The 13,628-nt window shown below is 39.5% G+C and overlaps 1 protein-coding gene across 3 annotated transcripts in view; it reads right to left on the minus strand.

Moving 5' to 3' along the window:
* Positions 1 to 969: 969 nt before the first annotated feature.
* LOC121939649 (importin-13-like) overlaps positions 970 to 13,628 on the minus strand; it is a 38,067-nt gene continuing 25,408 nt past the window's right edge. For 2 of the 3 annotated variants that reach the window (XM_042482652.1, XM_042482647.1), the window contains exons 15-23: positions 12,622 to 12,702; positions 12,371 to 12,508; positions 10,380 to 10,476; positions 7,407 to 7,459; positions 4,251 to 4,317; positions 4,002 to 4,060; positions 3,784 to 3,873; positions 3,455 to 3,636; positions 970 to 2,353 (exon numbers count right to left, since the gene is read on the minus strand). In XM_042482652.1, the coding sequence (XP_042338586.1) occupies positions 2,257 to 2,353; positions 3,455 to 3,636; positions 3,784 to 3,873; positions 4,002 to 4,060; positions 4,251 to 4,317; positions 7,407 to 7,459; positions 10,380 to 10,476; positions 12,371 to 12,508; positions 12,622 to 12,702 (864 nt within the window). In that variant the 3' untranslated portion in view covers positions 970 to 2,256. Of the gene's footprint in view, positions 2,354 to 3,454; positions 3,637 to 3,783; positions 3,874 to 4,001; positions 4,061 to 4,250; positions 4,318 to 7,406; positions 7,460 to 10,379; positions 10,477 to 12,370; positions 12,509 to 12,621; positions 12,703 to 13,628 lie in introns of those variants that run through there. The other variant, XM_042482659.1, reaches the window with a different exon arrangement.

Genomic DNA, 13,628 nt, shown 5'->3' on the forward strand with positions numbered 1-13,628 from the left:
GAGCACAGAATGTCGGTGTTAATTCTCGCTGCGAATGCTGAATAACTTTCTCAGAGATGTTTCGTTACTGAACTCTCTAATCCTTCGTGGTCCTCTCCAAGGCAGTGACCAGGATGGATGAAGCTTTTTTTTTTTGTTAAGAGCGGTAGTTGGTGTCAATAACAGATCGATATATAGATGAGTCTGGTCAATGATTATCACCGGCTGGTCATTCCAGGTGATAAGGAGGTTTGACGGATGGGTGTGATTGCTGAGGTGAAATGCTGGACGTGCCTGGTCAGTCTTTAAGAAGAGAGTGTGAAGAAATGAACGAGCTCTTTGTTTAACCCTTTGAAACATGAGCAAAATGTTTTGATTTCTTTCAAAAACAGTTAAAAAAGGCAATTACCAACATTACAACATGTCCCACAAACTGGAAAAAAAAAAAATAAATGACCTGAAAATTAGTTTTTTATAAAGGAATGACAAATATTTCAAAATTATAAGAAAAAGTCTAGGAAACTGTATTTAAAATTGTTATAGTTATATGTTTCAAATTATTTAACAGGAAAAAAATGTTCTACACATATTTTAGTTTTCTGTACCTTTTTCAGGTCACTTTCTTGTTTGGTTTTGTGGTTTACTTTACTTTTTTCCCCCTTTTTTTTCCAGTAATTTTTTCGTAACTTTTTTTATAACATGACCTGAAAATTAGAAGAAAATTTGTTTTTGAAAAGGTGACGATAATCACAAAATTATCAAAAAACTAAAGAAAAATGTCCAGAAAACTACATTAATAATAATTAGAATTATATTTTTAAAATTACGTGACAGAAAAAAAAAATCCTACATAAATATTTTAATTTTCTACACTTTTTTCAGGTCATTATTTTAGGTTTTGTTTTACTTTTCTTTGCTTATTTTGCAGTAAGTTTTTGTAACTTAAAAAAAAAAAAACGAATTTCTTGCTATTTTTTGGGCCATGTATTGTTCAGTTGCTCACTGCTTTCTTCCAATGTTTTTGAAAGATAGAAAACCAGTTTGCTCAGGTTTCCGAGGGTTAAAAGATAGGAGGAAGTTATGGATGTGTACTGTAGGTCCAATATAAGTGCACTGAACAAGTGGGAAAAAAAGATACATCTGTGCACACACATAACCTCTCATACATACAGGTATGAACACACGCACACACTCAAATACACAGAAGTGTTCGGCAATAACTGTTAATATGCACAACTCGATTAATATTTTTGCACGATTACAGTGACTAAGCAGTCCTTCGTCGGGATTATTCATCCCTCCAAATACTCGGTTCCCTTCTCAGCTTCCATTTCGTTCTTTCTCTCTCACTTTAATTCATTATCTTCTCTCTAGCCTTCATTCTAGGCAGTCCTGCTTCACCTAAGGGACCGATGCATAAAAACCACTGTCCGATCTGAGGAGACTGCAGTTTGACTGGGTGGGACTGTATGTACATGAGGTACAGCCCTGAACATCGAGGGCTAGGCAAGAGAGCAAACTGTTTTTAGTCCAGTTAAGTGACTCCTTTTCCACTCATAACCCCCCCCCCACCCCCAAAAAAAGGCATATATATATATATAACAAAAGAAAATCACAAAACATGATAATTTGGCAAATGCAAAGATCACAGGGGCATGATGAGAAGTAAATATTATTGTATAATGCCATTTTTCCTGCAGAATCCCCTCCTGTCATTGGTCCTTCTCTCTTCCCGTTAGCAGCAGCAGGACTGACAACCACTATCCTTCTATATGTGTATACATATACATTTATATAATTAATCTGATTTATTTTGAAAAATAATGTCAAGTAGCTACGTACGATACCACTATCATTTCATATGGATGCTAATCACCAGGAGACGACCTAGGAACCACAGGAAGATCTAGAAAGGCAGAACAAGACAGAGATAGAAGGCAGCATGCTGGGAGCGCTGCTCGAAGCTCTTCTGAAGAAATCAAGAGGAGAGAGGAGGGAGAGAGAAACCATCAATCTTAGAACAGAAAAAAAGAATCAGAGCAGAGAGGACAGCCTCCCCTAAAGCCACCGGGGGTTTAATGTTTGTCCATTAATCCGATGGCGGGTCGGTGCTGGAATGGTTCCATGTCTTGTCCTGCGGCGGGGGCGGGTTTTTCGTTACAATCATTTCACGATATCTTCGCTGATGGGGTTTGTGAGCACTGTGTTGTTGTGGCATCCGGTTGTTTTGCGCTGAGGGCAGAGGTCACGGTTAGGTGAGAGTTCAAGGGTAGAGTTTCAGTATTCAGCGGCATACTCTGTACCATGGAGCCCTCTGGAGAGTAGTGTGAACTCCTTCACTATGTCCTTCACCCTCCGCTTGTTCACTCGTTCTCTGCACAACAGAAGAGGCAGTAAAGGGTCGGGGGGTCGGGGTGGGCAAATAGATACCGTTAGAAAATATATGCAAAAAAAAAAAAAAAAAAAGTGCACCCAGTAGAGTGGAGATCTCTGGCAAGCTGACTGCAGCCACTCTCCTTGTAATTACACCAAACGCCATTAAAAGCACCCCAGCAATTAATAAAAATATGTGCCTCAACTATTTTTGACAGAGCGGCGGTGCATTGTACATTTGTTTTGCAAACAGGCACTGTATGCGAAATGAAGATGCGATGTAGTTATAGGGATCTGTGCATTTTTAAAAACTGAAACAAAGCCACAAATCTTTGATCTATGTCGTTCATAACTGGACTTTTAAGAATATAACCCCCCTACAGCATAACAAAGTAGAAAATGACAACAATAAACACAATTTAAAGAGACAAAAACTGAACCACTGAACTCTGTAGCCTACTTATTTATGGTAGAAGCACATCGAGGAAAAATGATCAAATCAATTAAATCTGCAAGTCTAGAAATTGTTGTGAAACACTCTGCTTGCTCGCGAATGCTACGTCCACAAAACGCTATGCTTTTTAAAACACTATTCTTGCATAATTCTTTACTCGCACAATTCTGTGCTCCCAAAATGCCCCTGGTGTTGTATGGCACTGAGCGGAAGACGGATCAAACTGCATCGCAGGTAGACTGCAAACAAAATAAAAGCAGCTGACTTATTCATCTCGAATTATGCATACCTTCAGTGGATCATAATATATACATGTCAGGTACAGAATAAAACTGCAAAATGAGACTAGACTTTTCTTTGGACATCAGTTTTTGAGCCATGACAAAGGTCGAAATGCCTTAGCTGAGACGATTTTGGAATAAACTTACAACCCCTAACAGCCAATTACGAGGAATGAGGAGTGGTGGTGAATCACCACAAAAACAGGTCCTTGAGCATACGTCAAAAAGGTGCACACAAAATATGAGGCCTACAGACAAATATACACACTTAAACCAGACACACGATCTGCGCCTGGCGGAGATAAAAATGTGGTTGGTCCACTGGATGCGCTCATTAGTCAGTGAGCCAAATGTCCGGCGGTGTTACCTGAGTATCTGATGTGAGAAGTTTTCCTTCTGTTCGACTGTGACCCGCGATGACGGGAACCCAGGAGGCTGCAGCGCCTCCTTCAACCATATGGAGAGCAGAGAGAAGCAGTGCTTGTTCATACAGAAAAGCACTTCTGCAAACTGGTCCATGAGGCTCCGAGATGCCCCGCCCCCGATGCCCTGGAGAGAGCGATGGAGAAATTTGACAGCAGGGACTTAATTACAGCAGCAGAGGAGGAAAAGTTAACACAGCCGACTGCAGCGTCAGTGAAGTGATGAAACTTTGCTGTGGCGTGACGTGTAAACGTGTAACGTGCTGCTTCGCACCTCCAGCAAGGCCTGGATCAACAGTTTGCCGTCCTCCTGCACCACTCTGGCCAGCGGAGGCACATCTGAGCAGTGGGGTAACAGCTCGGTCTGAAGCAGAAACACAGACTGAATCAGCACATTAAATGCCAGATGACTCATTTGTAAACATTCACATTCTTGTGGGGTTTTAAGTTGTGTGTGTGTGTGTGTGTGTGTGTGTGTGTGTGTGTGCTCACAAAGAACAAGCACGTTGACTTGACTGTCGGAGCCTCGGGAAATTTGAGTGACAGAACTCCTAGAAGTGGGAGAGGGAGCCAGAAAACATAAATAAACTACTGAAGGATGGTGTCAAACATTTACAGATTCTACTTTGTACTGACAGGCACATGTTTCTCAGGAACTGATGCAAAACACCCAGAACAGTGTGTGTGTATGTGTATGTGTGTGTGTGTGTGTGTGTGTTTGTAAACCATGAGCAAACTCACCACAGTGGAACACCGCTTTCACGTCAAGACTCTCAGACAAGAACAAATCGGGCTTCCGTTTGAGGGCCTAAGAGGCAGATAAAGGCATTAAACAGAGCATGTTTCTGACGGCCGACCCAATCGGTGCTGCTTCACCACATTTCCGCTACATAAGCTCCTTCAAAATACTGCTATGAACAATACCCGCTCAGCCTGGTAGCCGGATCTGACAGCAACACAGGACTGAGAACAGATCTGCCTACCAGGCTTTAGTGCTCTCTCCATCTGTTTAGGACAAACTTTATCCAAACTCATACAGAGATCCTCCAATGCAGAACTCAGCAGGTATAACAAACAAATTGCAAAAAATCAAACTTTGAAATCATTGGAAACTTAAGTCAAACTAAAGGCAATGATGATTTTTTTTTTTTAAATTGCATTTGAAACATTAACTTTTCCTTGTTTTTGGTTGACTGGATTGAATATGCAACAGAAGTGTGTAAGTAATTAACATGTGCAGATAAAGAGAAATAATCATCTCGTAATAATGAACTCATTCAGGATGGAGGAGAGGAAGAGAGGGAGAGAGGGAAAGGGAGAGAGATGAAGGTCAGATCTATCCAAAGATAGAAAACAAAGGAAGAAGAATGAAGACGGAAGACAAAAATATAAAACAGGAGAGCCATCAGCCAATTTGTCAGAGCTGATTAATATTAGTTGAATATTAATTCATTTGGGCTTTGATTGGCTCTGGGCTGGAATGACTTCAGAGGAGGACGGGGCTCAGAGACTAACCAGTCACCCGGCACCACAACGCCGATGCTGACGCCGTTACATCATCCTCCCAAAAGCGCCGCATCAACTAAAATATTTCATCTAAGACGCTGAGTGTGTTGATGTTTTTCTAACGAGCAAATGTGCCCTGATGTTGATTTTACTGAAAAAAATTGAAGATGAAGTTAAAAATGTAAGTGCTTAAAATAGTCATGAATAAAACGCCAGACATGAGCGAATATATATTTCTATTTTCGAAGCAGCCTGTTAATAAATCCATATGTGTCATTGCCATTTAAGGAAAAGGTTTAACATTGTATGTTTTTAAAATCTGAAAAATAATTTGAGCACATATTTTGGTATTCATAAATAAGTTTAATAAAGATGTCTTCATTGTAGCTTTGGGCTGTTTTGTGGGATTAAATTCATATTTTTTTATGTTATAGAGACTCGTGTCACGTGTCTCGTACAGGCAGGTAATAAGGCTGCGATTTCAGATGTTGGACAGCTAAAACTGAGGTTAAGATTAAGTTTTTCGACCACTCGACACCACAATATGGTACAATCAGGATAATTTAGTCACGATACAATATTATTGTGATGTTAAGCATTTTGTAATATATGGAGAATAACAATAACACATTGCAATTTAGTACCTTTTTTAAATGTAATTTATGTCCTAAAAGGAACATTTTGTGAACATCTGTTTTCTAATAAGATAAAGTTTCTAAGATAAAGTTTATCACTTCAATCATTTTTATTGTAGTAAAATATCATTTTTAATAGATAGATTATAATATTCTAGTAGGTTACCAAAAACTTTATCTTGTATTTGCATTATTACTTTATGTAGTAAAAAAATCAATACTTGGTATCTTTGTATCGATACAATATTGCCACAGAAAATATCATATTATTATGTATTGATTTTTTCCCCTCACCCACAGTTTCTTTATGAAGTTAACTCAGAACAATGTTTAGAAAATGTCTGAGAGCTTTAAATAAATGAAAGTTTTATTAAGGTGGAAATGTTTTCAGTGCTCGCCACGTTTAGCAGCCAAAAGCAGAAACAATGTGATTATTAATAGAAGGATTATATCCCTCTGACAACTTATGTCCATGAAATCTTTCAAAAACGTCGTAAATGTCAAAAGTACATGTATAAATTTAAGCATAAAGAGGTGAGTAAGATAAAGATTCACCCCCCCATACAGTTAAAATTAAATTTAGAGACCAAAACTGTTTTTCTGCTGTAAAGTTGACATGAGAGTCTACGAGGATTGAGGCTGTTTTGGAGTCAGCCTCAAGTGGACAATAAGAGAACTGCACCTTTTGGCACTTGTGCGTTTGCTTCATTTTTCAGACCTGGAGGTTGCCGCTTGATGGCAATTATTTTGGCCACATTATCAAGATATAAAATTTTCATATTATCCAATGCTTTCAAGTAAGAATCTTAAAAACAAACACATTACAGCTTGGTGCAAGGCCGTAAATATAGACAGACCTTTCTGACAGAGCACCATCCTAGAACAAGTTTCCAAGAACTATTATAATCTTGAATTGGGGCCGTTTACTATATGTGCCTTTGAAAAGGCAAACCCACCTCTGTAAGGTTGTTTGTTTGTTTGTTTGTTTGTTTATTTGTAAAATAGTCAGTAGAAATCTATGACAAAGTATGTCGCTTATTTAACATACACATTAAAACCACACTAACGCACTTTTTTTCAGCTTCGCCTGAACTTTTTATCTTAGGAATTGTGTTCGTTTTATTGTATTGATAGTTGTTTTTAGAATATTTATTACCTTTTTTTTAAATGCACTGAAAGGAGCTGGTGAGAAATGGTATTTCTTTTCATTCTGTGGATGCAAATACTCTTCTTGAATCTTTTAATGCTGTTTTTGTCATACAGATATGCCATGATGACTGCACTGCACCATGCATGTTGATGTTGTACACTGTCAAGCCTCTATTTGATCATGTGACAAAATGTTATATGCAAAACTACTTCTATGCACTAGAGCCCATAATAATAGTGTGCACTGGGGCCAATCATAACTACCGTAGGCCACTGGCTTGGTGTGCAAATGCTTTTTACAATAATATGAGCATAACAGACTGATTTAGGTGGTTTTCTACTAGAAAAAAAAGGTGTGCACTTAGTGTGGCGAGGTGACTGTTAGAATCAAAAGCGTTTGAGGAGAGACAGACGTCTCTTCTTCAAACATTCCCCTCACGTTTCATTCCACCGCCTCGCCTATGTGATGGGACACCTTAGGGCCCAGTAACAAAGAACAGAGAGAGGCAGAGAGGAAGGAGAGGACAGAGAAACAGTGAGAAATCAGAAAAAGAGAGAAAGAGAGAGAGAAACCCAAAGTGAATGAAATAAGAAACCAAAAACACACCTGAGCTTGGAGTTGCATAAATGAATCAACAATATCAGGATGATCCCTGGGTCCTAAAATATAATAAAGATGAAACTTAAGAAATCATAAGAGAATAAGAATAATATACAAACAGCAACTGAATAGATTCAACAGTCATGTGGAAATAAAAGAGAACTCAAAAATATTTCATTGAAATAATTCACACGTGAGTAAGGAACGAAGGGGAGAAGGGGGGGAGGGGGCATATGAAGCTTTGGCAGAGTCTTGGTAGAACAGACCAACCAAAAACAAAAAACAGGCAGAAGACAAAGACATGGGTCTGTTTGGAGAGAAAAAAAGGAAGAAGTAACGAGAGAAAAAGAACAAACCTAAAGAAACAAAAGTGGGTTTGGAGTGGGAACCCAGGAGGCACCTCTGTTACTGTTACAGTTTGGAGGGAAAGAGGCGCCCGACCTGAATGAACCCCCTTTTACCTCCTTCCCAAGAGGCACTGCTGGCATCAGTGTGATCAAACAACACATTTCCTCTCAGACTGTGCCTCAGGAGGAGGAGGTCTCCGTAAAGGGTCCATTCAGAGCTGGTCAATAAGATCCCCTTTGCTTGAACCCACAGCCGTCCGTATGATCACACTCACACATCAGGACAGGTTCTGATATCACTACCTCCCTTTAGGCTGGACACAGACTACGAGACTTTTTAAGGCAAAATGATGCACGGTTAAACACACGTTTCCTGCAGAAGCTGAAGAATCCACATCGAGAGATTCCCGACTTTCAAACATGGTTTTCTCCGATGGCTTAAGATTGATGTTGGAGGGACTCCAACAGCAAACTTGTTATGAAACAGAACAAATGTCTGTAGTAAGCGCCCAGCTTTAGCTGTTCCCAGACTCCAAACAAGTTTCCTGCTCAATACCCCCCTCCAGCCCTCATCCACACACAACCCCTCCAGAGAATTCAGGGCTTATTCAGAGGGCTGTGATGGAGAGCCCGACTCTAATCCTAGCACAGCAGTGGCTGCGGCTGCATTGAGCTGGCCCGCCCCGCTATGTTAAATGTCAGCCAACTGAATAAGCTAGTGGTCTCTGTGCTGTGACTGTTTCCTGTGTCTGATACTGTCTAATGAAAGGCACCTGCTCAGAAAAGAAGGAGTTTAGAGGGAGGAGGAGAGGCAGCCATTACTGAACCAGTCAAAGCAGGAGAGGAGGAAAGAGGGGACAACACAAAGGGAAGGGGAGCGGCACACAGAGCTGGTACAAGTATCCTAACCCAGTGTGGTGGATCAAATTATATCATCTCATTCATGTCCGTCTTTTGTTAAGCGGAAATAAGAACTTAAGTCTGGCCCCGGGGTCACGCACATTAAAGAAGCTGTATGCAGCATTCAGAGTATATTTATAGCCCTATTTGCACTGGACTGGTATAACCTGGGGACCTCTGGTATTTTTAAAAACTGTGGAGGTTATTTGTGATCTTAATCCTCTGCAAATATGCCATGTCCGTAATCTGTCAATAAAAAAATTACCGCAAATTACCAAACATATTTTGCAAACACAGATGTCGTTTGATAATATTCGTCACGTGTGAATCGGCATCTCTGTGACTTTAAGTTATGGCCGAGTGATGTGGCTTCAAAATAATATCATGATATTTTTAGGCTTTATTGCGATACACAATATATATCTCAAAATCTTAAAATATCCTCTAAATCACTGTAAACTACTAAATTAAAAAATATGAAATGAACCACAGTTACAAACTGTCATAAAAAAAGTTACATCAACTTCTGGTATAATAAAGTTTAACAAAATACTGTTATTATGTTAAATATGAAGTTAAATAAAGTACTATTACAGTTAAATTTTAAAAAAGTATTGTTATACTCAAATGAATCAGCCCTTGGTGCTTTCATTTTGATGGACCTGATGTTTTTTTCTGCGGATTTGAATCTTCCAGTCAACAGTTGAATGTTTGCGTTAGCAGAAAGTTAAACTGTTACCGCAAGATGAGGATTTATCCACTGCGAGCTGGAAACAAACTCACAGCTCTCCAGTTGATATATTCATAGTATTTGCAAGTCACGGTGGTACTCCATGGTTGAAAAATGTGGGGGGATGGTAGGTAGGCACTATGCTTCTGCAGCAACGAAACATGGGTCAGGCAGCGGTGAGCGCAGTGCAGAGCAGCGGCGGTTAGCTGAATGTGGACCGGCTACCACAACAAAGAGCAGAGAAGCTCGGATTAAAACACACAAAGGGAATTGTGACTCCAGTCTCTGCTCAGGACGCCATTTACGCTACTATATCTTTACATAGCAAATAGTTGTTTGCAGCTTTATTAATGCTCTGATGATGGATACAGCTCCTTTATGAAACTTTGGATCGACATTTAACGCTTTGCAAAATGAAAGTCATTTTCATGCAGCTCAGACACTGAAACAGTAAAAATTCAAATAAACGGATTCAAAGAAATAAAATAAGCAAATATTAGACTAATAAATATAGAAAACATTGCAACGTATTGATTACATAACATACGTTTAAGGCAAACCATAATAATGATCAGTGGAAACAGAAGTCTGCATTGATAAAATGATCATTTGTTACATCAATACATCAAGCAGGCAGACCACTTTGTGAATCCACTTGTATTAATGAGTAATGAGAGCAAATGTTTAAAGGTCGACTGTGACAGCAGAGTCCAGTGACCTCTGACCTTTTGTGAATTTCCTATTTGCTGCCTCCAGACTGACCTCTTTTATCATCTAGAAATGCAGCATGTTAGCCTTCATGGACAGTTACAGACAGAAATTAAATTTTGAATAATTTGTTTTCTTTTGAATGTGAAGTTTCACTCTTGTCCTCTGTTACATCCAGAAATGATTTTGTACCCTGTGAAATCAAATATGATCAGACACATTCAAAGGTCTACCACTGATCTGAACAGACACATTTGACAGTGTTCATAGTCCCACCCCTGCTGGACCCCCTACCTTGATGGAAGATGGACAGCGTTACCGAGGTAACTAGCTCAAACAGAGCCTTGATGGGTGGGAAGTGGTCTGTCTCGCTGGCAAAGATATGCACCATCTGAAACAGCAGGACTTCACATCAGACACTCGCTGTGTTTACTTGCACACAAAAAAACAGGTTATTGGGAGGAAAACAGGCTACGGCAGTAAACCACAGGACGTCTTTACACACACTGCAGAAACCAGATTACTGGAAAAACCTGTGTTTTCATACAGCAGCTTAGTATAAGATATCTCCCCTGCCACCGCCCATTTTTATGAATCACGCCTTGTATATTTTGAGCGTATCTGTGATTTATGATGCTGCAGCCTGCAGAGAATTTATTTTTTTGTCGTAGCATTTGGACTGACAGTGCAGTGAGAAAACGAGCCCTGTGGTGAGAAAACAGTTTTTTGCAAATGTGTCTGAATTTTGCAAATAAGACACTGTTCAGCTGCAGAAACAGACTTATTTATTTTAGCTAGAGGTGACCCCAAATAGTCGACAATTTGGCGATTTAATCTAAGGAGCCTGATTCAACTGCCAATCTCACAGTCAAATCCTCGTAGTTGCAGTAAAATGTGGATATGAAACATCAAAATCAATCCTTTAGGACTATATGGATGTTGTTGAATGTCTGATTTTACATAGAATTGTTTTAGTTTCTCCAAATTAATCATGATATATAACCTATTTTGGTATAAAATATATCAATCAGAGCTCTCACAGAAGAATGAGGTGCTCTCAGAGCCCTAAATGTTTTTCAACTTATGTTTGGTTTCTGTCAAGATCTGCACTGGGGGAAGCACGTAAAAAAAAAGCTGTTAGTGTCTTGTAACTATAGACTGTATATAAGGATGGACGACATGTCAGCTCGCCCAGGTGAAGCCAAAACACCTCCATCACCCCCTGGTGATCACCTTGATATTTGTTCAAGTGTTTCTGATAAGTTTGACTTTAATTGATTATTTGTTGCCATGAAAAGGTGACTTGATGTCATGATAGACAACTATATGTGCTTACAGGTGTGCTTGCGATAAAGAGCACTGCTCACAGTTAGTTGTACAGGTGTATTTGTGGGAACTTATTACTGGTTAAAGCGGAGATCGCATATGCACAGACTCTGGATCCAAATGATGTCACCAGCACAATATGCCAGCAGTTGTATCAAGGATATTTTGGCTTCATTTTTCTACAGTTGGAGTGAGTGGAGACAAGTAGTCCATTTTAATATACAGTCTGTGCTTGCTACTAACATCTCTCTATCTCAAAAGTTCTGTTTACAAATATGAAAAGCAAGCAGGGGTCACACTGTCTGTCTGCAGCTGCAGCACCTGCAAAATCACACCTACACATGCGACCCCAACACAAAACAAACAGCGCTGGATGTAATACGTTTGTATTACAAATAACTCTCTTAAGTGGAGTCAAAAAGAAAAAATCTTGAGTTGGGTGTTTCAATTTTTTGTTGTAAAAAAATACGGAAACTAACGTCACAAAGTAAGAAGAACACCCCCCAAAACAAGCATAAATCGACTGTCAAGACAATAGGAAAGACCTGACAGTGTACATTCTTAGTCAGGAAAACTCCTGGTTTTAGTTTAATTTTCATTTCTAATAGGATTTTAAACTGAATTAATCTAAATGTAAACATTGCTATGATCCATACGTACACAGAAATCTGTCAGCCAATTTTGATCAATGACAATCATGACAGAAGTGAAACATGACTGAAAAAAATGTAATGGCCTCAACAAATGATGCTTGAGAATTTAGTCATAATTACATACTGCAACTGTGGATGAAGTTTTACAAACTTAAACTGTATCCTCATTAACCCTGAGCTCATTGATGCATTGCTGATTAGCTTGTACACAGCCCTTTCTAACTAATCTCTAAAATCTCTCTGCATGTAAGTAATAAAGGAAGAATACTAATGTATGTGTGTGTGTGTGTGTGTGTGTGTGTGTACCTGTCGTGTGAGGTCGAGGGCTGAGGCCTGGGGAATTGTACTGTACATCTGCCCGAGCATCTCACTAAGCTGAGACACCATGGGAGCAAAGTCGTGGAGCAGAGTCTTCACTGACTTCTCAAAGATGGCGCACACCGCCTGAGGGACAACATGAGATCAGCTGCACTGAAATGTCATATCTGATTATGTGGACTGATTTCTTAAAAAGCAAATGATGTGACAGCATGCGGCCGCGCACGTCAATGACTCACCTCTACAACCTGCGAATCGTTGAGCCATTTACTGAGCACAGTCTGTATGAGAGCAAACACTTGTTGCAAAACCACCACCACCTGAAAAACACAAATGTTTTGCATTTAAATAAAAGGATGACTCGAAAGTCACTAACAAGCAGGAGCATTACACATTAGCATTTACACATGAGTGCATGCCTATCAGCAGAATTACTAATGAGTATGGTTGAGTGACAGCGCAAAAATGTCCTGGTGACCACCCTCACCCCTACAACGAGCAATAGCGGATGTATTCAGTGGCAGAGGAAGCAGGCGGGTGGAGGGAGACGAGCTTATACTGCTGCAAGCACCATGTGCCCCACTGCTTTTCACAACTATCAAACTGCTGCGTGCAGCATTAAACAGCCTTTAACTAGGACATACAGTACGTTCATTTCTATATTCCAAACAAAGACAAATTCACCCCCCAAAAAAAGACAATGACGCATTTACATAGCTATGAATAAGCCATTTATGGTTCACGTTTTTGGAATATCCCGCTCATGTGTTTGAGCATGTAATTACCATATTCCATTATGAGAAACCTGGAAATGCTGGAATACTCTGAAAGAAACCAGGATTTATAAGTGGAATACAAATACCCTGATTTCTGTGTTTATATAAACACAGTATCCCAAAAATTAATATTCCACTAATATTCACATCCACACGCAACCCTGCATACTCTGATTAATGTGCCTCAAATGTTGTTTATCACAATATTTCAAAATATATATCAGTCAAAATATGGGAAAGTGGAACGGCTGGAGCAGCTTGTCATTTTGCTTCTATGTGTCAAAATAAAGAGTTATTCAGAATTTTCCCCCAGTGAAAGACTTTTCAACCATACAACACAGACTCCCTCTTTCATTCCAACAAGTACCTCCTTTAAAAAGTCAGCACTGCTGTATTTGCATATGGCCAAAAACCTGTGCTGTATATATATCCCAAGAATGCTCCTAAAACCCAACTAATATCGGCATATC

Source organism: Plectropomus leopardus, chromosome 3, assembly GCF_008729295.1.
Source record: "Plectropomus leopardus isolate mb chromosome 3, YSFRI_Pleo_2.0, whole genome shotgun sequence".
Lineage (NCBI taxonomy): Eukaryota > Metazoa > Chordata > Actinopteri > Perciformes > Serranidae > Plectropomus > Plectropomus leopardus.